Source organism: Nerophis lumbriciformis, linkage group LG01 (genome assembly GCF_033978685.3).
Source record: "Nerophis lumbriciformis linkage group LG01, RoL_Nlum_v2.1, whole genome shotgun sequence".
NCBI lineage: Eukaryota > Metazoa > Chordata > Actinopteri > Syngnathiformes > Syngnathidae > Nerophis > Nerophis lumbriciformis.
In genome coordinates, this window is record NC_084548.2 from 40,100,557 (window position 1) to 40,126,378 (window position 25,822).

Genomic DNA, 25,822 nt, shown 5'->3' on the forward strand with positions numbered 1-25,822 from the left:
TCTTATTTTAAATATATATATATATATATATATATATATATATACTGTATATACATATATATATATATATATACAGTGTATATATATATATATATACATACATATACATAATATACTTACATATATATATATATATAATTCACTTCAACACTTCACTATATATATATATATATATATATATATATATATATATATATATATATATATATATATATATGTTGATTGGCAACGCTAAATTGGCCCTAGTGTGTGAATGTGAGTGTGAATGTTGTCTGTCTATCTGTGTTGGCCCTGTGATGAGATGGCGACTTGTCCAGGGTGTACCCCGCCTTCCGCCCGATTGTAGCTGAGATAGGCTCCAGCGCCCCCCGCGACTCCGAAGGGATTAAGCGGTAGAAAATGGATGGATGGATGGATGTCTATTGATCATGTTTTTGTTTGGTTATGTTCTGTTTGGTTTTAAGACTTTTTTTAGTTCCTGTTTACGCTCCATTGTTTGGTTACCATGCCAACCCATTAGTTTCACCTGTTTCACGTTTTTCAACTCACGCACCTGTCATTAATCATGTCACTATTATTTAAGCTTGTAGTTGCCAGGCATTCGGCCTGGCGACATTACTTCTGTCACCTCTACTGCTCATGCCTGTTCATAGATTTATGCTCCGCTCAGGCCACAGTAAGTGTTGTTTATTTCATGTCCATAGTTTTGCTCAACAGCTCCTCAAGATTCAGTTCCCTTGAAAGAGTCATAAATCATAGCTTCGTTAGAAAACTATTTACTTGACACACATTAAATTGTTTTTAGTGTTTTTAATCATATCCCCAGATTTCTTTGTACTGACAAAGTTACATGAGTATTAAAAAATGTTGACAGATACTGTTATATAGCAGTACCTCAATTTACGAGTAGCATGGGCTAAATTACGTGTTTTTAAAATACACAGCATGCACAGCATCCTCAGTCCATACCACACCAAGCACAGATTTAAATAGATTTCAATACATTTTTATGAGCGACATTGATTTGAGATACGAGTGTTTTGAGTTACAAGCTTGGTCATATAATCATTTAAACTCGTAAATTGAGGTTTTGCGGTATATATATCAATATTGTAGATTTTTCCAGGTGTTCAGTGAGCGTCTGACTTGTATACATTCGGTCTAACATTGAATGCAGTGAATTATCGCACTGTACATTTATGTGATGATTCCTTTAACACAAAAAACAACTTCTGAAAGAGGGACAGTAGACCATTTTGAGGCTTTACAAATAGTAATACATTTTATTAATATACCTTCATAAAACAAGTTTAAGACTGTATAAAAACTCAGTAAAAACATTAGATTTTTTTTACATTTTTATAATGGTGATATCAGGTATGAAATGCACATAATTCACATATTTGTTGCAATCATGTTCAGATGATGCTATTTCTTTGTAGTGGGCAGGTAAACGTTGAATTAACCCTTGCACACTAGTGATTATAAATCTAAACATACAATCAAAAAATAAAATCATTTCACATTGTGGCCCTTCGGTTCCCAACCGGTTGACTGGTAAAACACTAACATTATTGAGTTTGTTCTTTTTTCTATTTCACAGGCACACAATTATTTACATCCCTATATGCAATACCTAGGGGAAGAGTCATGGCCCTGCAGGCCTTCTAGTCCGCATAGCAACTGAATGCACTGACAGGTTGAGTTTATTTATATTACCGTATTTCCTTGAATTGCCGCCAGGTATATAGTATGCACATGCCTAGAATTACAGCCGGGTCAAACTCGTTTCGCAAAATAATTAGCGCATGCTTAGCATTACCGCCGGCTCAGGATTAACGCCGGGTCAAACTCGTTTCGCAAAATATTATTTTTATTAGCGCATGTCTAGAATTTCAGCCGGGTCAAACTCGTTTCGCAAAATAATTAGCATATTTCTAGAATTTCCGCCGGGTCAAACTCGTCACGTCACGAGTGACACTTCACCTGTCATCATTTTCAAAATGGAGGAGGCTGATTTCAATAAATTAAAATCGCATAAAGGGAAGAACATAAAGAGCTATTCATTAGGATTTAAGGTCCAAGCTATTGAATATGCTAAACAGTAAGCAGCTATGTTTTATTAATATACCGTAGCTGTGTGTCAAATATGAGTCATTAAATGACTCCCGCCTCCTGGTGGTAGAGGGCGCTAGTGATCCTTCTTGCGACTACTCGGCTGCAGAAGAAGTGACAACACGCAGCAACAGTGAGCAGCGATCGTTTATTATTTTCTCTCGCTTGCACTTTTAACATGGAGGATTACATATCTAAAATAAAACAGTTTTCTAAACTGGACCTTCAATCGAACCAGGAGGTAATAATTAAAGGAATATCTCCATCGAGACAGAGAGACTTTTAAAACTGAAGAAAGATAAGGAAGACTTCTATAAACAAGTTATCGATGCTTTTGTTCAGAAGGATCTGCGCATGGACTTCATTTATAAGTAAAGGTAAGACCATAATAACGTTTTTTTTTTTATTAAATGTGCTTTTCATGATGGTATCCTTACATCACACTCAAAGCGCAGGCCTAAATTTACCGAATGCCTTTGGTAAGCGCTGGAGTGAGAAGAGGTTTTAAAATAATTAGCGCATGCTTGCATTTAGCGAATGCCTTTGGTAAGCGCCGGAGTGAGAAGAGGTTTTAAATTAATTACCGCCCCGGCGGCAATTCAAGGAAATACGGTAGGCTAAATATATCTATTTTCTGTCTGACCAAAAATGGTAAAAAAAATGTTTTAATGTATGTCATGATGATTTAAAAGCAGGATGTTCCTTTTAAAAGGAAAAAAACAATAATGGATACAATCAGTGCAAAATACATACTTAAAGGGGACCTCACTTTTTTTTTTAATTTTGCCTATTATTCACAATCCTGGCACATGTTTTTCTTTATTTCAAAATTATTGTGTTCTGACCTTTTTTTTGTGTGTAAAAAAAACTAAAGATTTGTCTGAACACAAGAATTTTGAACAGTTATTTGAGAAGACAATCGCAATCGGTGTTTCTCTTTTTATGCATTCTAACTAGTAAATAAATGCCATAAAAAGTCTGCTTACAATGGAGCCAATGGGAGTCGCACTATTCTGCCTATAAAGCCCTTAAAAACATCTACACACCTCCACTAAGGTGCTGTAAGTATATATGTCATGTAGTAACAGGCACATTTATAATAAGATGTGATACTTTACGTTATTTTGCTCATTTTAAGTAAAAGCGGCACATTGATTTAAAAAACGCATCACGTTTGCTTTTTTCTTCAACAACACAACTGATTACTATTCACTGCAGACTTTATGAGAGCCAACAAACATAATAAAACATCACTTACTGTACTATGTCTGCTGTCATTAGGCTGCCGATAGAATCTTGTTACATTCCCGTTTAGATTAAGAATGACTCGTAATCCTTGCAAAGAAAGAGGAATTAAATTAAGCATTTTTTTGTGTCTTTCTCGCCATACCCGGGTTTAAATTGGCTGTCAAAGTCTACTAACTTGTTGGATTATTTCCTTATCCTCCTTTATCAAGGTGAGAGGTATTATTTATAAACTAGAATAAATTTAAACAAGCTCCGACGCGAAAAAGCAGCTCACCAGTTAATGATGTCTACATAACCACCCAAGCTAGTGATCACGGCGCTGCTATAAATAGTTTGTCTGCATTAGCGCTTATAACAACAATATCATTATTCCTTGGTTATTATTAAAGTCCCGAAATGTAAATGGAGTATTGTTGGCGGTTTTTGAATGGTGATCGAGAGGGTTTTTTGGGCACTCATGTCTCTCATAATGATTGTAAGCAATAGGCAAAATTCCAAAACAAGTGCAGTTCCCTTTTAGGAGGGTAATGGAAATACAATACAAACCATATTTGTTTTTAAAAAGGAGTGTTACATGTGCTCAATTGTCACGCTGTGATGAAAAAGCATTCCACTGGCCCCTTCATTGTGACATAGCAGCCTGCCTGACCAGTTACCACAGCAAAAACACAAAACATCTCAAACGGCAAGTTCAGTGGCACAAAAATAAAAATAAAAAATATATATTTTGTTTCTAACTAAATTAGTCTACATCAACAACAAGTGACATGAGTGGAATGTCCTTTGTGAAGAAACTATTTCATTAAAAGTTTTACGATGCAATTTGAAATGTTTCTACCGTAATTGAATTTGAATGGTAAATTCTGTGTGAAACGTGGCCTAACAAGTACTTGAATGTGAAGTTTGTGACTGTTAAGAAGCAGCAAAATATAGGACAAAACATAGAATGAAATCATTATTCTACATTAATAGGCTTTCAGTTTAGCTTTTGGTATTAAACTGCCCTCTAGAATTAACAGGTACCACATCTTAGTAAACCAAGCTGACAGACAGATAAGAGTGATACAGCTCTCAAATAATACCACAGCAAGGGAGAGCCTCAAGTCTGTTGTCATGGTAACATCTGCTAAAAGGCCCAGTGGGCTTCAGGCTCTCCTCTATTATGTTCTATACAATAGAAATAGTACATCATTCAAGATAAAATTGACTCTTCTTCTGGGCAATACAGACAAAGCATTTGAAAGTCAAAAGCAGATCTGAAGAACAAAAAAAGAAGGGAAGAGTAATGGAATTACAAACTGTTCGCCATCTATTTTGCCTGTTCCAGTAGGAGAAAGTTGATGTATCTAATCCATGATGATCAAACGATACGTATGGTCGCCTGCATTGAAATCCATGAAAAGTTACGTCTGTAGTCAGTAGTTTTCCCACAAGCATCCCTACAGTGCACCTGAATTCCAAGCTGAAAACTTCAGTGTGTGTTAGGGAGGAACATAGGGGGGTGGTGACCTGTAGGAGGTCATGTTCTTAGGACGAGAGCCTTTGCCTTCAATGGGGACAGTAAAAGGTGGTGGGGGCTGGTAAGGAGGCGCATTGGGATCATCATCCTCATAAACAGAATACTCTTCCAACAAATCCTGGTTTAGCAGTGTACTGTGGGGACCAGCCATGTTAGGGTACTCTGGTGGAGGAAGTGGTGGCTTTTCCTCCTGAAGGATAAGCGGGATGCTGGAGGACGGAGGGGACTTGGAATCATCCAGCTCATCTGCAAATATTATGGGAACTCCCTTTTTGATGAAGGTAGCCTGCTCCTCCATGGTCATCTTTCCTCTGCGCTTCTTACGGTAACAGACCATGGCGATGATACCTGCAAATAATAAGAGTGCTGCTACCACAACCGCAGGGATGACGGTGTGCAGGTAGACATCATCACTGCTCCTACGACCGGTGCCAGGGGAAGGTGTAGCTGTAGGAAGAACTGGAATTGGCGGAACCTCCCCTGGTGGTATAAAGGTGTAGCTTTGACATTTGTTTGTGCCACGTACGGAGATATTAATGGGTTTGAATTCAGGCTCCATGGCTTTAACAAAAGCTGGTTTTGGTGTCCCTTGTGGATCAGCAATCCTGTTGCTGAGAGCCGTAATCTGGTCCTTAGGACAAGGATTTTGCTGGAGACTATTATTGGACCATTCTATCACAATGGAGCCCTTAGTGATGCTTCGTAGGGTCACTGTGCTGCTATTTCGATCACCAAGCGCGTAAGCTAACTTTTTTGTCAAAATAATCTTTTTATGGATGTCACTGCTTAATGTTTTGGGGTCACCGTGGAAACGGGCAGAAAAAACAACTGGTGGTTTATCATTAGTAGACCAATGGTTTACTTGAACCTCAAATGCATCCATGACACTTTTCCCACCTTTATCTGTGGCCAGCATGAAGTACTCGTGTTTGCCCTTGTGTTGCTCTTCGGGAAGTCCATACAAAAGCTGGATGGTGCTGTTGAACTGAATCCAAGACGTTTCACTGACTGCCTCCTTGGAGGGTTGCTTCAAAATCAAACGCAGCTTGTCGGTTGTACCGTCCTCTTTGTCGAAGAAAGTATCAGGAGGAATTTTGAGCTCAAAGTATGTGCCAACCCATGCATTTACCTGATCAATTGGGTTGCGGATCTCTGGCATCTGATTCAAGTCTGGAGACAAGGAGAGAGGAGTGGTGCGTTTGGGTGGTTTTGCTGTGGTAGATTTGGGTTCTCTGGGAGCAGGGGTTGACGTTTTAGGTTTCTTGGGCTTTCTTGTGCTAGATGGTTTAGGTTTTTTGGTGGTGCTTGGTAGTGTTGGTAAAGCAGTGGCTTCCACAAATGTAGGTCTGGTCATTGTAGGTTGGATGGGCATGGTGCTTGTCGATCCCAATATCCTGGTAGGTTGGGGGGGACCCAAAACAGGTGTATGTGCAATCTGATCTCTAACTCTCATGGTAGGCTTCACAGGAAGAGGTAAAGGGCCGCGTACAGGAGGTGCAGAGTGGTCTGTTGCTGGGGCAATTGAGGGTGACGTTGGGGTCGGAACAATGCGTAGAGGTGGCTCTGGATAACTAGTTGGCGGAAGCAGGGAGGGCACTGGAGTAGGAGTGTTGTACAACTGTCGTTTGACACGTTTCACTGCATGGGGCTTTTTGTTGACAATGTGCCAGCCAACCACTGGATATGCCAGTGTGGCTGACATTGTTCCATCCTTTGCAGAGAATTGGACAATGCTGATGTCAGGGATATTGCCCTGGTCAAGGGCACATCCGAGTTTCCAAGACAGCAGAACGCCGTTCTCCACCACTTTCTTGGCATTTCCTGGTCCCGCCATAAAAGCAGACATGTCAAATAAGCGGTTGTTCACAACAGGTACAAGTCTCATGTGCTCAATGGGGACATGTGAGAATTTTCTCATAACAGTTAGTAAACTGACCCTCTGTTTAGCTGCCATCTTAGTCAAGTCAGCATCCAGTATGACAGTGAGGACAGTGACAAGCTCCTCAGGGCCACAAGTGAAAGGCTGCAGGCCACTGATATTAGACTGTAGCGCGAGCAGGGATGGTTCAGTGTCTGCCCGCTCCTCAGGGTATACTTCAATGGAGAAGACCGTACTGGGGGACTCTTGGCTGCCGGTCTTCTCATTCATGTCTTGTCCAGACACAGATATATGATACACACCTTTATCTTGCTCCAGAGCCAAGCCTCTCAGAATACAATTTTCTTTGTCCCAATAGAGCCATGATGGTAATGCTGGCTGCCCCATCTCAGTAAGCTAAAATAACAAAACAAGGAGACACAAACACTTTAGCATAATGCTCAACTGAATTTTGCACTAACAACTATTTCCAAACAGTTCCCTCAAAATGTTGCTTTCCTTCTCATAAATAAAGTGTAGATACTTTGCACATAATGTAAACTAGTGTCATATGCAGTATTCAATAGGGATGTAATGGTAAACCATTATCCCTGTTTTAAGGCCATGGTTATTTTATTTTCTGTACAGTAAGGAAACAAAATGCAAAATAGACAGCTAATTGGCTTTTCTTTAAACTGCTATAATGTTGTTTAAAATTGAACATTAAAACAGAACTGCTAGCAGGTCATTCTCCAATAAAAATTAACATGTTATGCTAGCCTTTTAGCAAATGTTTACCTTTTAAACCTAATAATCATGGATTTTGTTACTTGGAGCCATCTTTGAAGTATGATATCTGTTCTCCTGTTATCATGCTAACATTGACCCATTTTAGTAGTGAAAATGTATTTTTTAAAAGTAATAAATTAAGGTTTCTCAGTACTTTACCAAAAAGTAATTGAATTACTAAAGGAATACTCTTTCATTGATTTAATTAATTACCACGGAAAGCAATTAATAAACTACTTTAAAAAAATCCAACATCTGGCTTATGCAATTGAGAGACGAATCATATTTGGGTACAGTGTGTCTTTAAAAGGCAGTTCTTGTTGCATAGTCACGTGTGACATCAGCACCCAGAAAGCAGCAGTACACTTATGTGTCTTAGATGAGCAGTAGCAGTTTGTCGGCATTTCCAGCAGCTCTGTTGAATGTTTTTACTGGATTGTGATACTTCTGGTCAATAAAGAGATTGAATGTGCTTCCAAGGCTGTCATATCGTCTAGTCCACAAAGGGGTATAGTTGGGATTGCAAGCTGAAGGTTTTTACTTCAATCATTGATTTGTTCCCTCATAGTTAGTAGTAGTGTGTATATGTATGTGTGCGTGTGTTTGTTGTCTGCTGTGTGTGATGTTGCCTCTTTCTCTATGATATCAAGTTCATTTTCGTGTTCAGTTCTGGTTGTTGCTACATGTTACGCATCAACAATAGCGCGCTACGTTACATCAGAACTCTGATAATCATACATACCTTATGTAAACGATTCCACCACAATACGCTGCTTTTAGCGGGAGTTGCGGTCTTTCTCGCTTCATAAGGTACCGGTAGTTGTATTTCCCACACTTGGCTGTTTTTTGTGCTGCTGCCTTTTTTAAACACTTTGCAGTGTGCAGTCATTTGTTCAACACATGTTGCCGCAAAACCAACTAAATGTACCTTTTTTAAACACTTTGCAGTGTGCAGTCATTTGTTCAACACATGTTGCCGCAAAACCAACTAAATGTACTGACAACACTTATTTTCTTTGAAACAAACATCTCATTACTGTTAGCATTAGCCATGTTTTGAATCCCCGCTAAAAAATTAAGGGGGCAGGAGAGGGTTTTGGAAGAAAAAAAAATATATATATATATTTTTAAATAGTCTAACAAAAAACTTGAATATATCGATAAAATCAATATATCGCCCAGGCCTAACATGTGTAAAGTCTCAAGCAGGCACAGACACATACACACAGGCCAATTTAGTTGTAATGCAAGTACCATTAAAAATAGCTACTAAATAAATCAGAAGTTACTCACCAGTTACTTAGTAATTAAGTGTTTTTTCAATGAATACTTGAGAAATATTTGGATGACTACGTTTTACTTTTACTTGAGTAGTATTACTCCTTAATAATGGTAATTTCTACAACTCTTATTTTTTTGTGATAGAGTGATTGGAGCACATACTCGTTTGTCACAAAAAACATTCATGAAGTTTGGTTCTTTTATGAATTTATTGTGGGTCTACTGAAAATGTGTGCTGGGTCAAAAGTATACATACAGCAATGTTAATATTTGGTTACATGTCCCTTGGCAAGTTTCACTGCAATAAGGCGCTTTTGGTAGCCATCTACAAGCTTCTGGTTGAATTTTTGACCATTCCTCTTGAGAAAATTGGTGCAGTTCAGCTAAATTTGTTGGTTTTCTGACATGGACTTGTTTCTACATAATTGTCCACATGTTCTCAATGGGGTTTAAGTCAGGACTTTGGGAAGGCCATTCTAAAACCTTCATTCTAGCCTGATTTAGCCATTCCTTTACCACTTTTGACATGTGTTTGGGGTCATTGTCCTGTTGGAACTGCGCCCAGGACCCAACCTTGGGGCTGATGATTTTAGGTTGTCCTGAAGAATTTGGAGGTAATCCTCCTTTTTCATTGTCCCATTTACTCTCTGTAAAGCACCAGTTCCATTGGCAGCAAAACAGGCCCAGAGCATAATACTACCACCACCATGCTTGACAGTAGGGATGGTGTTGCTGGGATTAAAGGCCTGACCTTTTCTCCTCCAAACATATTGCGGGGTATTGTGGCCAAACTTTTGTTTCATCTGACCACAGAACTTTCCTCCAGAAGGTCTTAACTTTGCCCATGTGATCAGCAGCAAACTTTAGCCGAGCTTTAAGGTGTCGCTTCTGGAGCAAGGGCTTCCTTCTTGCATGGTAGCCTCTCAGTCCATGGCGATGCAAAACACGCTTGACTGTGGACACTGACAACTGTGTTCCAGCAGCTTCCAATTCATTGCAGACCTGCTATTTGGTGGTTCTCAGTTGACTCTTGATCATCCTGACAAATTTTCTCTCAGCACCAGGTGATAGCTTGTGTTTTCTTCCTGATCGTGGCAGTGACAAAACTGTGCCGTGCACTTTATACTTACGAACAATTGTCTGCACAGTTGCTCTTGGGACCTTAAGCTGCTTTAAAATGGCTCCAAGTGACTTTCCTGACTTGATTCGTTTTTTTCAAATCTGTGCTGAGTTCCTTTGACTTTCCCATTGTCGCGTTTGTAACCGAGTCTAACACCTGCATCACATGAGCCCTATTTAAATGGGCTCAGAGAAGTCAACAGGTGTCGTCAATCATAGTTAAGAGGCCATGCCATGAAGCTAATTTGATTGTAACTTTTCTACATCACCAAAATTGATAACGTATGTTGCTGTATGTATACTTTTGACCAAGCAGATTTGGTCACATTTTCAGTAGACCCATAATAAATTCATAAAAGAACCAAACTTCATGAATGTTTTTTGTGATAAACAAGTATGTGCTCTAATCACTCTATCACAAAAAAATAAGAGTTGTAGAAATTATGTCCTTCACAGGTGTATGTAAACTTTTGACCACAACTGTGTGTGTGTATGTACATATATATTTATATATATATGAAAGCTTTGTAGACCCTTGCTGATGTCCGTATCTCCTCTACTTAACAGCCATAAAAAGAAGACCCCCAAATATATTACACTATATACAGTATATACATTCATACATTATTTTACATTTTTGTTTTCACCAAAAAAAACTTCATTTTTTAAAGATGTGGCGGCTTTTATTTTGCTGTGGTGAGCCGCCACGATTAAGTACATGTAAGGGAAACCCTGTGCCATATTAAATGAAAAAATGTAAATAAAACATTGAAAGAGGGGAAAACGTTTCTTTTGTCACACTAACAGTGTACTGGATTCATCAAATGCTGTGCCTTTAGCTACAGTGAGTATGAGAGCCATTGCTCTTTATTTAAGATGACCATATGTTGATATTACTAACAACTTTAGGGATATAATAATATTGCCTTATTGTAAATTTGGACAGGAACACATTGCAGTCATCACATATTTCATTCAATCTTGTATCCATTAAACACTTACATGGAGATTATAGCTTGCATTGTCAGATACCAGTGGAATCCTCATCTGAAACACCTGGCCCACAATCGCTGAAGAGTCAGGGATGCCAGCCTGTACTCCCCCATTCTTCACCGATGACTCAAAGGCTAAAGCAGCAGACTGGAGCTCAGAAAGTATAGATGACTGCATTGAAGCCTCCAGTTGAATTGTGAACATCTCCACCTGTGCATTTTGCTGTTCCGATGCAGCACCCTGAGCCATTGCTATCAGAAGTCCTATTACTAGGGAGACTGTCGAACTGCAAAGGAGCCTGCACCTCCCAGCATCCCCACCGCTCCCGTCTCCCAGTTTATAGTGCATAGCAGTAGGCCCTTGAGCTGCCTAGCAGATGAATGACTTAAGAGGCCACATGCACCGTAGTCAATCAGATGACACGCTTCGGGTCAGATTCCCTCGTTATTGGCTGTGCTCACAGATTGAGTTGTTCCTTTGTTGTTTTCTGGGATCCATCAAGAGGTCTTTGGCAGCCAGTTATACAGCATGCCAGCAACTACAAGAGAAGACAAACATGACTGAAGTGAAAAAAACATTAAAGCAAACATATGTAAGAGTATGACTGCATCAAAAAAAAAAAAAAATCTAGTACACAAACACATTTTCTTATTCCCAATAATGCTCACTATAATGCTGCATGAAAATCTCCAGTTTTTGTTATCCACAGATTGCGAACACACACCATCTGTATGCATTCAATTGTTTAAAAAAAGCTGTGTTGTGTCTAATAGGTGTCTTCTGATGTTATTTGCTTGTCAGACCTTGAGCAAGCTAGCAAGAGCTTCTTTGACGTGGCACATGAGGGGGGTGTTGGGGAATCAGAACTACAGTATGATTACGTAAGTCAATTTAGAACCTCTGAAATGCTCTGGGGACTTATCTATATAACTATACAAATAATTTTGAAAAGGTCTCTAAGTCAGAAACCCCAAATAATTTTGATTAGCAGTTGTGTTTTTATAGATCACATCCAAGGTATGTGGAAAGTAAAAAAAAACAAAAAAACATGAAAAATAAGGAACATCCAAAATATTTCATAGAAAATAGCACGTATCACGCTCGATCGATGTCAACTTCTTAGCCTTTTGGACGTGACATCAATGATTGTGTGAGCTTAAAAGAGTATCAATATGTATACAATTTTGGGGAGCCATCCTTTGGCAGGCCAAATTAAACGACTTAGCAGGCCGATTTTGGCCCACGAACCCCACTTTGGGCACTACTGCCTTAGAGATTGTAGAGAGTGAACTCTTGATTCTAAAGCAGTGGTTTGATACCACTAAACTCTCAATCAATTTAAATTAAACAAAATATACTGTATATATATATATATATATATATATATATATATATATATATATATAAATAACTAACATACCTTGTCAGATAAAAATTATTTGGAAATAGAGTATATTCATCAAATTTTGAGGAATCTATATAGATGGCAAACTAAATTGGAAACTGCACATAAATATACTCATGACAAAGATGGCAAAAAATGTTGCTATGTTACATAAAATCAAAAACTGTAAATCAAATGCTCTTAACATGTTGTATAATTATTGCGTACTTACATATCCCAATTATTGCATTGAAATTTGGGGTAATGATTATAAATTAAACATCAACCTAATTTTCTTTCTGAAAAAAAAGGATTGATGGATAGATGGATCTTAATTGTCATTGCACAAGAACAACTACATTTTGTTTTCAGCACAAACCCTTTCAAGATTGGACAAACAGTGTATAGGGTTACAGAACAAGAGCGCTGATGGGTTACCACAAGGTCCTCCTTGTGAAAGATTGGAAAAAGATAGACGCTGTGGGAGGGTGTGTATACAAATGTTTTGAAAAAGTCATTAGATTTGTAAATTGTGCACATTAATATGCTCATACCAATGCTCTTTTCAGTAAATTAAAAACATTAAAACTACATGATCTTGTTGAACTTAACAGTGCTATTGTGACGTATAAAGCTCATAACCGCATGCTGCCTCAGTGTCTACAGGAGAGGTTCAGACCCAGGGAGAGTCCATACGACCTCAGAGGTTCATCTGTCTTTTGAAAAAACAAACGTGAGAACTAGTTTAAAAAGTATATACCGTATTTTTCAGACTATAAGTCGCAGTTTTTTTTCCATAGTTTGGCCGGGCTCCAGTGCAACTTATATATGTTTTTTTCCTTCTTTATTATGCATTTTCGTCAGGTGCGACTTATACTCCGGTGCGACTTATACTCCGGTGCGACTTATACTCCGAAAAATACGGTATATGTATATATATATATATATATATATATATATATATATATATGTATATATATATATATATATATATATATATATATATATATATATATATATATATATATATATATATATATAACTGAAATATTTTAACCAAGTGTTATTTATTTTTTTAAATAACTAAAATGAATTGACACACAATATGCAGTACTTTCTTGGCAGAAGAAACATTATTGTTCTGGATTCTAAAGAACTATAGTGACTAAAGATTGATCACCCTTACAAAGACAGCACAGTCTGCAGGTTAAATGTGCACAATTGAACATTGTAGTTCCTCCGACATTAATGTGTAAAAGTTAGCTTCTGGTATGTGGTTTCTTAAACGTGCAAAGATGTTCAAGTGTCTTGCATTCATGTTAGCATTTAAAGGGGAACTGCACTTTTTTGCCTACTCAGTGGCCTTGTGGTTAGAGTGTCCGCACTGAGATCGGTAGGTTGTGAGTTCAAACCCCGGCCGAGTCATACCAAAGACTATAAAAATGGGACCCATTACCTCCCTTCTTGGCACTCAGCATCAAGGGTTGGAATTGGGGGTTAAATAACCAAAAATGAACGATTGATCGATACAGCGATAGATCAATTTTAGGGATATAACTGTAAATGGCATAATGATAAACTGCGGTAAAATTTCTAGACGGTTAGTACTACCATTTAAATTTTTAATTACCGAAAAAACATCATTTAACAATGCATATTAGGCAACACTGCTTACATCCTGGAAACGGAAGCAACGCAGCACAAGCGCACTAGCGTCGTTAGACTTGAAAAAAAAATATGCACTTTGCTCGAGTAATTTGCTCTGTTCAATCCCGGTAAACGGAGCCGATTGCTTCGTTTCACTCGTTTCTACTTCCGTGGAGTGTAGGCGTTCATTCAAGAGGTGTCGACAGTATTGGAGACGGATGCATTAATCCCCCACTTGAAATTATATCTTGGAGGAGAACATTATTTGATGTTGCAGTTTAATTTTGAAAGTGCAACAAGGCATCCTTCCGTCAGCTGCTGGGACTGAGAGTTACCATGCAGCATGCGATGTGTCGGCAATGTTGCCACAACTTGTTTATAAAGTCTTTAGTTTGTTTAATGGGATACTTACCCGTCCTTTATTTAACTGCTAACTTTGTCAGTGTTCCCATAATATCAATACTAGCTAAAATGTTTTGTCATCTCATCGAATTGAACGCAGGCTGTGTTGTCAGTGAGCAACAAAGATGGTGTATTAGATGTGAAAGGTGTCACTCCTGTTTATTTTTGTTGGCCAAACTGTTGCATTGAACCACATGGTGATGGAGAAGAACAAAGCATGTTTATTAGATTTTATATGCATTAGCCAAACTGTGTCATAACGTGGACTGTGGGGGGTTTGTTTTCCCGAGATGCAAGAAAAGTTGGAGTGGACATGGCGTGAAGGTGAATACATAATTTATTTTAACACCAACAAAAAGGTGTAAGCAAAAGGCACGCACAAGGCGGATAACAAACTTGGCTATGAAAACAATAAACTTGCACAAAGGCAAAACTATGAACATAAAACAACACTTACTGTGGCATAAGCGGAGCATGAAATAGACATCAACATGAAACTATGAACAGGCATGAGTGACTAGGGCAGACCTGGGCATTCTGCGGCCCGCGGGCTGCAGAACGTCCCTGGAGGTGGCCTAGCTGGGGGTTGCGGCTTGGCAGGCCGAAAGACCGGTGGTGGCGGCCGGGCCGGAGGTTGCGGCTTAGCAGGCCGAAAGACCGGCGGTGGCGGCCGGGCTGGAGGCTGTGGCTTGGCGCAGCTGAGCCACCCCACCAGTACAGTTCCCGGCCCTAGCCCCCCGTCAAGGAGCGGATACCATACGCGCTCCCCGTGGTCTGGAACCGTTTTTAAGGGTGGGTGGAGGGGGGCAGAATCTTCCCCTCTAAATTGTCTTTCTGTGTCCCCCACCTGGGCTTTTGTGGGTGAAAAAAAATAAAATGTTTGTGACTTGGGCGTGGCTTGAGTCTAGGGTGGCGGGGCATGAAATTGGGATGACCTGGATTGACATGCTTTGATTTCTAAAAACATATCATGGTAATGTTTTATCATGTTTTTAGAGTCTTTGGTTGGAGGCGGGTGACAAAAGGAAAGAGTTAAGAGGAAAAAAATCTTCCTGGGCTGTGACGTCATCAGGGCGAAGCCGGGCTGCCTGTTGCTTGCTTTAGCCCGGAGGGGGAGGAGCTTGTGGGAGCAACGTGTCCTGCCGGCTCGGAGAAGCCTTTCCTGACGGCTTTCGCTTTTGTCGGCGCTTCCGTGACTGGAGCGACGCGTTAACGTCGTCGGGCCACACGGAGTTTATTGGAATAAGTTTTCCATTTGGCCCCCACATCAGGTCTCTGTGCTCCATGGAAGAATAGCGCAGCGTTTCCTCATCCATCGCTCGCAGGACCTCCCACGCTCCCTCATCCAACTTATTTGCGGGAAAACTTCTTTCAGCTGGCGACATTCTGTCAAGACGAGTACTTTGGGGATTTTGTTTTCCCGAGATGCAATAAAAGTTGGAGCGGACATGGCGTGAAGGTAAAAACACATTTTATTTTAACACTAACAAAAGGTTTAAACAAAAGGCGCGCACAAAGCGGACAACAAACTTGGCTATGAAAACAATAAACTCGCACAAAGGCAAAACTATGAACATAAAACAAACAACACTTACTGTGGCTTGAGCGGAGCATGAAATAGACAACATGAAACTATGAACAGGCATGAGTGACTAGGGTAATGTCGCCAGCCAGACTAACTGAAAAGGACAGGCTTAAATACTAGTGACATGATTGATGAAAGGTGTATGAGTCCGAACGTGAAAACAGGTGCAACTAATGGGTTGACATGGTAACAAAGCAAGGAAGTGAAAACAGGAACTAAAAATAGTCCAAAACCAAACAGAACATAACAAAAACAAAACATGATTACAGACATGACAAACTGCTTTGTGTTTTTTATGGATATCAAAAAGTAAACATAGTGTTTAACATTACTTGTTTGTTTTTTTCATTTCACAATGGTCTTACTTTAAAAATGATTGATGTGACATAGCATATTGTTAATATTTTATTTTGTATAGTTTTTTCCTGTACAAAATATTTCTGCTCAAACTCTTAAAAGATCTGTCCCAATACAGCATGTACATACATTACTAGTACATGTCAACGTACATAACTTAAAGAATACCCCTCTCTATCAAGTGTAAAAATAGAGATAAAGGCATCATGAAAAAAAACTGACACGTTGCTAATATTAATGAACAAAAATACAAATATATGTCCCTAAATATATAGATAATGTTTATTTAAAGACTTTTTATTAGACTTTACAAATTACATGACGGCATCGCGTTCACACCCCAACACTGTTTGACCTAACATAATGAATAATCGTGATTAATAATCGTGATTTCAATATTGATAAAAAATAATCTGAATTACTATTTTGTCCATAATCGTGCAGCCCTGTGTAAGACGAGATCTCATACATGAACACTATTTTTATCTATACGGACAAAAATTGCAGTTACGTCTTATGGCCATTAGGTGCAATCTTGCACAATTTTCACATTAATTTATTTATGGTATTATTTTGTTCCCGCCATATTACTTTGTTTATAACGCTTGTGGTGCTTTCATATGTACATTAAATTTTCTACTTGAGGTACATACATACATTTTGAATGTGTTGTGTTTTTTAAATAAAACGTGGTTAAAAGCTTTCAGTATGAACATCTATCCATCCATTTCCTACCGCTTGTCCCTAGTTTTTGATAAGTTTGAGCACATTTAAAAATACAGTGATAATAATGATAACCATGATCATTTTTGTCACAATAACCGTGATGAAAAAAAATTCCATACAGTGACATCCATAATCGATTTATATTCCTCAATTTGAAGTACATCGATCTGTGCTCTGCAAGTTTGCCTTGTGGAAGATAAGTATCCATCCAAGATTGTTTTAAAAGAGAATCGATCGATTTTATCAATACTAAAAAAGAAAAACATTGGATTTAAGAACGGCAGACTATATATGAAGTTTAGCACTTTTAAAATAAGGACTTCAAACATTTAGTCTATTTGTCCATCTGTGACATCATCAAACAAAAATAGCGGATGGCTACTGTGGTCGAGAAAGGTCATACATGCCAACGCCACAAGACAATATCATTAATTACAACACAAAAACTTTCAGCTACATCACGTTTAAAGTTAAAGTTAAAGTACCAATGATTGTCACACACACACTAGGTGTGGCGAGATTATTCTCTGCATTTGACCCATCACCCTTGATCACCCCCTGGGAGGTGAGGGGAGCAGTGGGCAGCAGCGGTGGCCGCGCCCGGGAATCATTTTGGTGATTTAACCCCCAATTCCAACCCTTGATGCTGAGTGCCAAGCAGGGAGGTAATGGGTCCCATTTTTATAGTCTTTGGTATGACTCGGCCGGGGTTTGAACTCACAACCTACCGATCTCAGGGCGGACACTCTAACCACTAGGCCACTGAGTAGGTTTGCAAGAGCCACTACAAATACAAACGACCCAACATCATAGTATAAAGCCAAAAATTAACTTTAAACTACAAAATATGCGACCATCAAAACGGAAGTGACAGTGGAACAAGTTATGCAACGCACCAGCTTTCGGAACACAACATGAGGCGACAACTAACAGCCAGGGAATAGTGATTTCATCAGAAACAAATAAATACAAAAGATGGATCAAGGAGTGTATGGAAATTAAGAAGCATGGGGCAAACATCAACAGGGATGAGGGCTCATACATGCTTCTGCACACCTGGGACGATGTCCGTCATCAGCGACCACATAGTGGAGAATAGATACTGTATGGTCGTGTAGTGGAACTTTATTTAGCAGGTAAATATACTCTTAAAATATTGGTTTCTGTACTTTTATTGAACATTTCTTGAATGTTGAAAATGTGTAATTCAACCTTAAGTGTTGGCTGAACTTTATTCAAATAAGATGTGAATGCATTGGCCATTAATTGTTGTTTACTTGGTTGTTTGTATCCATAATTTATTAATATCTAATACCCCTACAAGTAATAGCAAGAATATAGGACACTTCAGCTCTAATGTCCAGGATCCAGTATCAACTATTTTTAGGGACTGTAACGGTATTGTAGATATTGCTACTATTGCAGTTTCAAAGTATTCACAATAATGCTGTGACCTGTGACGGTATCAAACAAAAACCTGGTGTGTAGTTTTTTCTGGCGCTTTAGCATTGGCCAGATCTGAAAATAAACTACATATTCCAGAATAATTTGCTCAGCGTGCGGTTGGCAAGGTGGAGGGTGCACAAGGCTCTGCTTGGAATGTCGTTAGCAGGTAACGAAGTGTGTTCATAGTAAATGGTAAATGGGTTATACTTGCATAGCGCTTTTCTACTTTCTAGGTACTCAAAGCGCTTTAACATTATTTCTACATTCACCCATTCACACACATATTCACACACTGATGGCGGGAGCTGCCCTGCAAGGTCTTAACCACGACTCATCAAGAGCAAGAGTGAAGTGTCTTGCTCAAGGACACAGCGGAAGTGACTAGGACGGCGGACGCTGGGGATCAAACCAGGAGCCTGGAGCCTATTCAGCTGCACAAAGGGGGAAGGCAGTCCAAGTACAAGTCGCCACCTCATAAACCGTCACCCAGAAAAGCCAGCAAAGCTAAAAATTAGTTTATGATGCATTTACATTAATACAATTAAATTGTTCGTTAACTTTTCTGAGAAACAGCATATTCCAGAGTGATACAAAAAATGTTTCCCGGACATGACGGCGCACAATCGTGACATTGCTGGTAAAGTGAGCAGAGTGGTGCATGTTAGGCACCGCTAAGCACAGTATACTTACAAGCAGACAAACTGTGGAGACATAAGAGGGAGAATGGACGTATTTTGGCTTAAAAACAAACAATAAAAGGTGAAACTTTTTACACTGGTGCGCCGCTTTGGAAAAGGTGTTTTAAACATGGCAAGCTAGCTAACGGCTAAGGTCCATCCGCAGTCGGCAGTGTTTTAGTTACATCGAAGTCCGAGAAAAAAATGGCGAGAAAAAAAATATGTTTCTCACAAGTCTCATCCCTGCAGGACGAGGAATAGCTGAACATGCTTCACTACACACCGTAGGACCTCGGTGTCAAAGTCAAGGCCCGCAAATTAACTATCCATGGCCCCCAGAATGATATTTGATTAGTAGTAGAACCAGCTCGCAGGCCACAGCCGCCTGCTGCTGTTTTGCACGCACCAATACTCCATTCCCCACAATGCAACGGTAGCCCGCGAACTCACTGCAACGCCGCAAGTGGGCTTCGGCTTCATTATTCATCAGCATTCAGGGCAGATGTCAACTTTCAGCAACCCCCTTTCAGCAAGGGAAAGTACATGGAGGCAAGCCTTGTGTGTCTTCTGTGTGGACAAAGTGGGGCTGTAATGAAAGAATATAATCTAAGAAGGCACTATGAAACGTCTAAGAAGGCACTATGAAACGTCTAAGAAACACAAAGACAGACAAGAATATGGACACAGAACAAAGGCTAGAGAAGGTGGAAGAATTTAAAACAAGGTCTTAAGTCTCGGCAAGCTCTGTTCACAAAAGCTACATTACAAAGCTATGGTGTCATTTTGATAACTGACACCATGTTTAATTATAATTGTAATATTTGAATGATGATAAATGAATGTGTTGTAGCAGTATGCGGATTTCACCAATGCGGTGGTTTGTGGAAACCTTTTCCAAACATTTTTAATAAACTGCCTACATTAGAATGTTAAACAGGAAGTGCTTAATAATAAAATAAATAATAAAAAATAAAAAATTGTGGGGTCATGATCTGTGGTCAGCGACCACTATCTAACCTTCTGCACCCGCAAAATAGCTAAACCCAAAGCCAATGGCCGCATAACAGCCCAATCCAGATCCCTTAAAAAAATACTCTAGTCACAATTTCAACTTAAAATTAAAGCTGCAAGCAGCGATGGACGGGACCGAGTATTTATGGAAGTGGCTGAAGAGAGGGAAGTCTGGGCTTCCCTGATTGGGCTACTGCCCCCGCGACCCAAGCCCGAATAAGCAGGTGAAAATGGATGGATGGATTATTATTACCTTCCATAACGTGACTACTTACAGATATAAGTTAGAACTATACACTACTTTGTATTATAAATGTTGTAGTTTTTATCTTCCATAACGTGTCTACTGATATATAATTTAGAACTATACACTACTTTGTATTATGTTGTAGTTTTTATCATCCATAACGTGTCTACTGACAGATATAAGTTAGAACTTTACACTACTTTGTATTATAAATGTTGTAGTTTTTACCCTCCATAACGTGTCTACTGACAGATATAAGTTAGAACTATACACTACTTTGTATTACAAATGTTGTAGTTTTTACCTTCCATAACGTGTGTACTGACAGATATAACTAGAACTATACACTACTTTGTATTATAAATGTTGTAGTTTTTACCTTCCATAACGTGTCTACTGACAGATATAACTAGAACTATACACTACTTTGTATTATAAATGTTGTAGTTTTCATCTTCCATAACGTGACTACTGACAGATATAAGTTAGAACTAAACACTACTTTGTATTATAAATGTTGTAGTTTTTATCTCTCATAACGTGTCTACTGACAGATACAAGTTAGAACTACTTTGTATTATAAATGTTGTAGTTTTTATTGTCCATAACGTGTCTACTGACAGATATAAGTTAGAACTATACACTACTTTGTATTATAAATGTTGTAGTTTTTACCTTCCATAACATGTCTACTGACAGATAGAAGTTAGAACTATACACTACTTTGTATTATAAATGTTGTAGTTTTTACCTTCCATAACATGTCTACTGACAAGCTATAACTAGAACTATACACTACTTTGTATTATAAATGTTGTAGTTTTTATTTACTGACAGATATAAGTTGGAACTATACACTACTTTGTATTATGTTGTAGTTTTTACCTTCCATAACGTGTCTACTGACAGATATAACTAGAACTATACACTACTTTGTATTATAAATGTTGTAGTTTTTACCTTCCATAACGTGTCTACTGACAGATATAACTAGAACTATACACTACTTTGTATTACAAATGTTGTAGTTTTTACCTTCCATAACGTGTGTACTGACAGATATAACTAGAACTATACACTACTTTGTATTATAAATGTTGTAGTTTTTACCTTCCATAACGTGTCTACTGACAGATATAACTAGAACTATACACTACTTTGTATTATAAATGTTGTAGTTTTCATCTTCCATAACGTGACTACTGACAGATACAAGTTAGAACTAAACACTACTTTGTATTATAAATGTTGTAGTTTTTATCTCCCATAACGTGTCTACTGACAGATATAAGTTAGAACTACTTTGTATTATAAATGTTGTAGTTTTTATTGTCCATAACGTGTCTACTGACAGATATAAGTTAGAACTATACACTACTTTGTATTATAAATGTTGTAGTTTTTACCTTCCATAACATGTCTACTGACAGATAGAAGTTAGAACTATACACTACTTTGTATTATAAATGCTGTAGTTTTTACCTTCCATAACATGTCTACTGACAAGCTATAACTAGAACTATACACTACTTTGTATTATAAATGTTGTAGTTTCTATTTACTGACAGATATAAGTTGGAACTATACACTACTTTGTATTATGTTGTAATTTTTACCTTCCATAACGTGTCTACTGACAGAGATAAGTTCGAACTATACACTACTTTGTATTATAAATGTTGTAGTTTTTATCTGCCATACCAGGACACGCTGAAGAGACTATGTCTCTCAGCAGGCCTGGGAGCGCCTCGGGATCCCCCGGGAAGAGCTGGTGGAAGTGGCTGAGGAGAGGGAAGTCTGGGCTTCCCTGATTGGGCTGCTGCCCCCGCGACCTCAGAGGAGATGTTTGAAAAAAGGCAATTTTTTTTAGTCATCTTTTGTATTGAAGGGGGAATTGCAAACTTCCTGTTGGTTTTAGCTGGGGGTTGTCAGTGTATGAAATACAGGTCTAAGTGAGACCTACATAGAGGTTTTTGTTTCATGTGTCTTTGACATTCCTACTGGGAGTTAGAGGCAGTTTTGTCTGAACAGGGTGCGGCCATCTTGAGACTCTAATGCAGTGGTTCTCAAATGGGGGTACGCGTACCCCTGGGGGTACTTGAATGTATGCCAAGGGGTACGTGAGATTTTGCAATTTTTTTTAGTCATCTTTTGTATTGAAGGGGGAATTGCAAACTTCCTGTTGGTTTTAGCTGGGGGTTGTCAGTGTATGAAATACAGGTCTAAGTGAGACCTACATAGAGGTTTTTGTTTCATGTGTCTTTGACATTCCTACTGGGAGTTAGAGGCAGTTTTGTCTGAACAGGGTGCGGCCATCTTGAGACTCTAATGCAGTGGTTCTCAAATGGGGGTACGCGTACCCCTGGGGGTACTTGAATGTATGCCAAGGGGTACGTGAGATTTTTTTAAATGTCTGTCAAAAAGAACTGTGAAAAGAAATGCAACAATGCAATATTCAGTGTTGACAGCTAGATTTTTTGTGGACATGTTCCATAAATATTGATGTTAAATATTTCTTTTTTTGTGAAGAAATGTTTAGAATTAAGTTCATGAATCCAGATGGATCTCTATTACAATCCCCAAAGAGGGCACTTTAAGTTGATGATTACTTCTATGTTTAGAAATCTTTATTTATAATTGAATCACTTGTTTATTTTTCAACAAGTTTTTAGTTATTTTTATATCTTTTTTTCCAAATAGTTCAAGAAAGACCACAAGCAATTAAGCACAATTTAGCACTGTTATACAATTTAATAAATCAGAAACTGATGACATAGTGCTGTATTTTACTCTTTTATCTCTTTTTTTCAACCAAAAATGCTTTGCTCTGATTAGGGGGTACTTGAATTAAAAAAATGTTCACAGGGGGATGTTGAGTGTGAATGTTGTCTGTCTATCTGTGTTGGCCCTGCGATGAGGTGGCGACTTGTCCAGGGTGTACACCGCCTTCCGCCCGATTGTAGCTGAGATAGGCTCCAGCGCCCCCCGCGACTCCAAAGGGAATAAGCGGTAGAAAATGGAGGGATGGATGGATGGATGGATGGATGGTTCACAGGGGGTACATCACTGAAAAAAGGTTGAGAACCACTGCTCTAATGTATTGCGAATGGAGAGAAGCTTTTGTATTGAACGGGGAATGGCAAACTTCCTGTTGATTTTAGCTGGGGGTTGTTAGTGTATGAAATATAGGTCTGAGTGAGACCTACATTGAGGTTTTTGTTTCATGTGTCTCTGACATTCCTACTGGGAGTTAGAGGCAGTTTTGTCTGAGCAGGGTGCGGCCATCTTGAGACGGCAGCAGCGCAGCAGCATCAGCGGTTTTTTGAGGGCTCATAAAATCCAAACCGGAGCAGTAATTAAAACTCTTTCATCAACTTTTAATCAGAAGGGTTAAATCTCTCTCCTGTGCTTATTTGAAGCCGACACGACAAACGCGCTCAGAGGAGATAATGTTTGAAAAAAGGTGACTGTTTTTACACAACTTTTGTTTTGAAGGGGGAATTGCAAACTTCCTGTTTTTTGCGGGGGGTTGTCAGTGTATGAAATATAGGTCGAAGTGAGACCTACATAGTGGTTTTTGGTTCATGTGTCTACGACATTTCTACTAGGAGTTAGAGGCAGTTTTGTCTGTGTTTTCTTCCTAGTGGGCGCTAGAGCGCAATTTTGAGTTTTGGGGTTTGGTTTTTTGATTAGATCGCAATTTTCGCTAGTCCTGATGTGTGTGTTCAATTTGGTGAGTTTTGAAGCATGTTAAGGGGGTCAAATTACAGCTCAAAGAGGCGGCGGTATAATAATAATAATAAAACGCTAGAAATGTAATAGGGTCCTCTGTCCCAAAGGGACATCAGTCCCTAATTAGATGAGTGGGACTGGTCCCCTGTGCTCACGAGCAACCTGGTCGATGTTGCTTGGGATCGCTTCAAAACAGCGTTCCTAAGGATACTAAATGACATGGATCCCGTGAGAACAGTCAGGATCAAAGCCCGCTCTGAACCATGGGTGAATCTGGTCCTATTAGCTGCCATAAAAGACAGAGACAGAAAATACTCAGAATACCAAAAGTGTAAAACAGAAGTAGATAAAGAACCCAATAATAACCTCAAATCACTCCTTTCAATTCTCAAAAAGCAATGCAATAAAGTAAGAAATAAGACAACCAACCTGACTAAATCCTTAAAAAAAAATAACATTAGCGACAAAATAGAGGAAAACACAAATAAGCCACATGAGCTCTGGAAAATCCTCAACAACCAGCTTCCCGGTTGCAGCCAGAAACTTAAAACCAGACTCACCAACATCAGAATTAAGGAGGGTGACTCCCTCATTACAGACAAAATGGAGGTAGCAAGCAGACTTAACACCTTTTTCACCAGCATAGCCGCAACTCGAGTCAACAAGCTGTACCACCACTCTGGTCGCTTTGGTGTAGAACACATTAAAGCCTTCTACAGAAAGCTAGGAGTATCCAACAACGATTTCCAAATTAGAAATGGTCTCAGCTGATGAGGTGCTTAAAAAATTGAGCGCGCTCCACCCAAACAAGGCTACCGGCCTTGACGATATCCCCTCCAGATTCCTCAGGGACTCTGCCTCCACCATTGCCCCAATCATCTCGCACATAATAAACCTCTCAATTTCACAAGGCAAAGTACCAAAAGATTTTAAGACAGCAAGAGTAACTCCCCTCTTTAAAAAAGGAAGCAAATCAGAGCCTGGCAACTACCGACCTGTTTCTATTCTCAGTTCCATTTCGAAAGTAATGGAGAAAATAGTTTACGAACAGGTCGATAGTTACCTTGCCACCAATAAACTCATGTACAAATTCCAATCCGGCTTCAGAACTAACCACTCCACTGACACGTGCCTTCTCTATCTGATCGACCACATCAAACATGAGGTGGACGCGGGCAAATACTGCGGCATGGTCATGCTGGACCTTCAGAAGGCCTTTGACACCGTTAACCACGCTATACTGTTGGATAAGCTCAGAGCAATCTGGATTTGACAAAACCTCATCGAGCTGGATGCAATCTTACTTGGAGGGGAGGGAACAGGTGGTAGAGGTGAACGGCATCGTGTCCCCCCCCCCTCAGTAAGCTGTGGAGTCCCCCAAGGCAGTATATTAGGGCCTTTACTGTTCCTAATATACATAAACGACTTGTCATCAGCATGCGACTGTGAATTGTTCTTGTTTGCGGATGACTCGGTCTTGCTGGTATCAGACAAGGACAAGTCACAGGTGGAGAAAATCCTCAGTGCTGAACTCTGTAGAACTTGCACCTGGCTTGCTGACAACAAGCTATCTATACACTTGGGTAAAACAGAATCCATCCTGTTTGGGTCCGAAATCAACCTTAAGAAAGTCAATGACTTCACTATAAAAGTGGGTGACATTGTTATCACCAGGAAAGATGAGGT

The 25,822-nt window shown here is 39.1% G+C and overlaps 1 protein-coding gene across 1 annotated transcript in view; it reads right to left on the reverse strand.

The window, feature by feature from the left end:
• Positions 1 to 1,254: 1,254 nt before the first annotated feature.
• LOC133619908 (dystroglycan 1-like) overlaps positions 1,255 to 25,822 on the reverse strand; it is a 33,387-nt gene continuing 8,819 nt past the window's right edge. Inside the window, exons 2-3 of the mRNA XM_061981154.1 lie at positions 10,932 to 11,460; positions 1,255 to 7,157 (exon numbers count right to left, since the gene is read on the reverse strand). Of these exons, the coding sequence (XP_061837138.1) occupies positions 4,845 to 7,157; positions 10,932 to 11,270 (2,652 nt within the window). The 5' untranslated portion in view covers positions 11,271 to 11,460 and the 3' untranslated portion in view covers positions 1,255 to 4,844. The remainder of the gene's footprint in view (positions 7,158 to 10,931; positions 11,461 to 25,822) is intronic.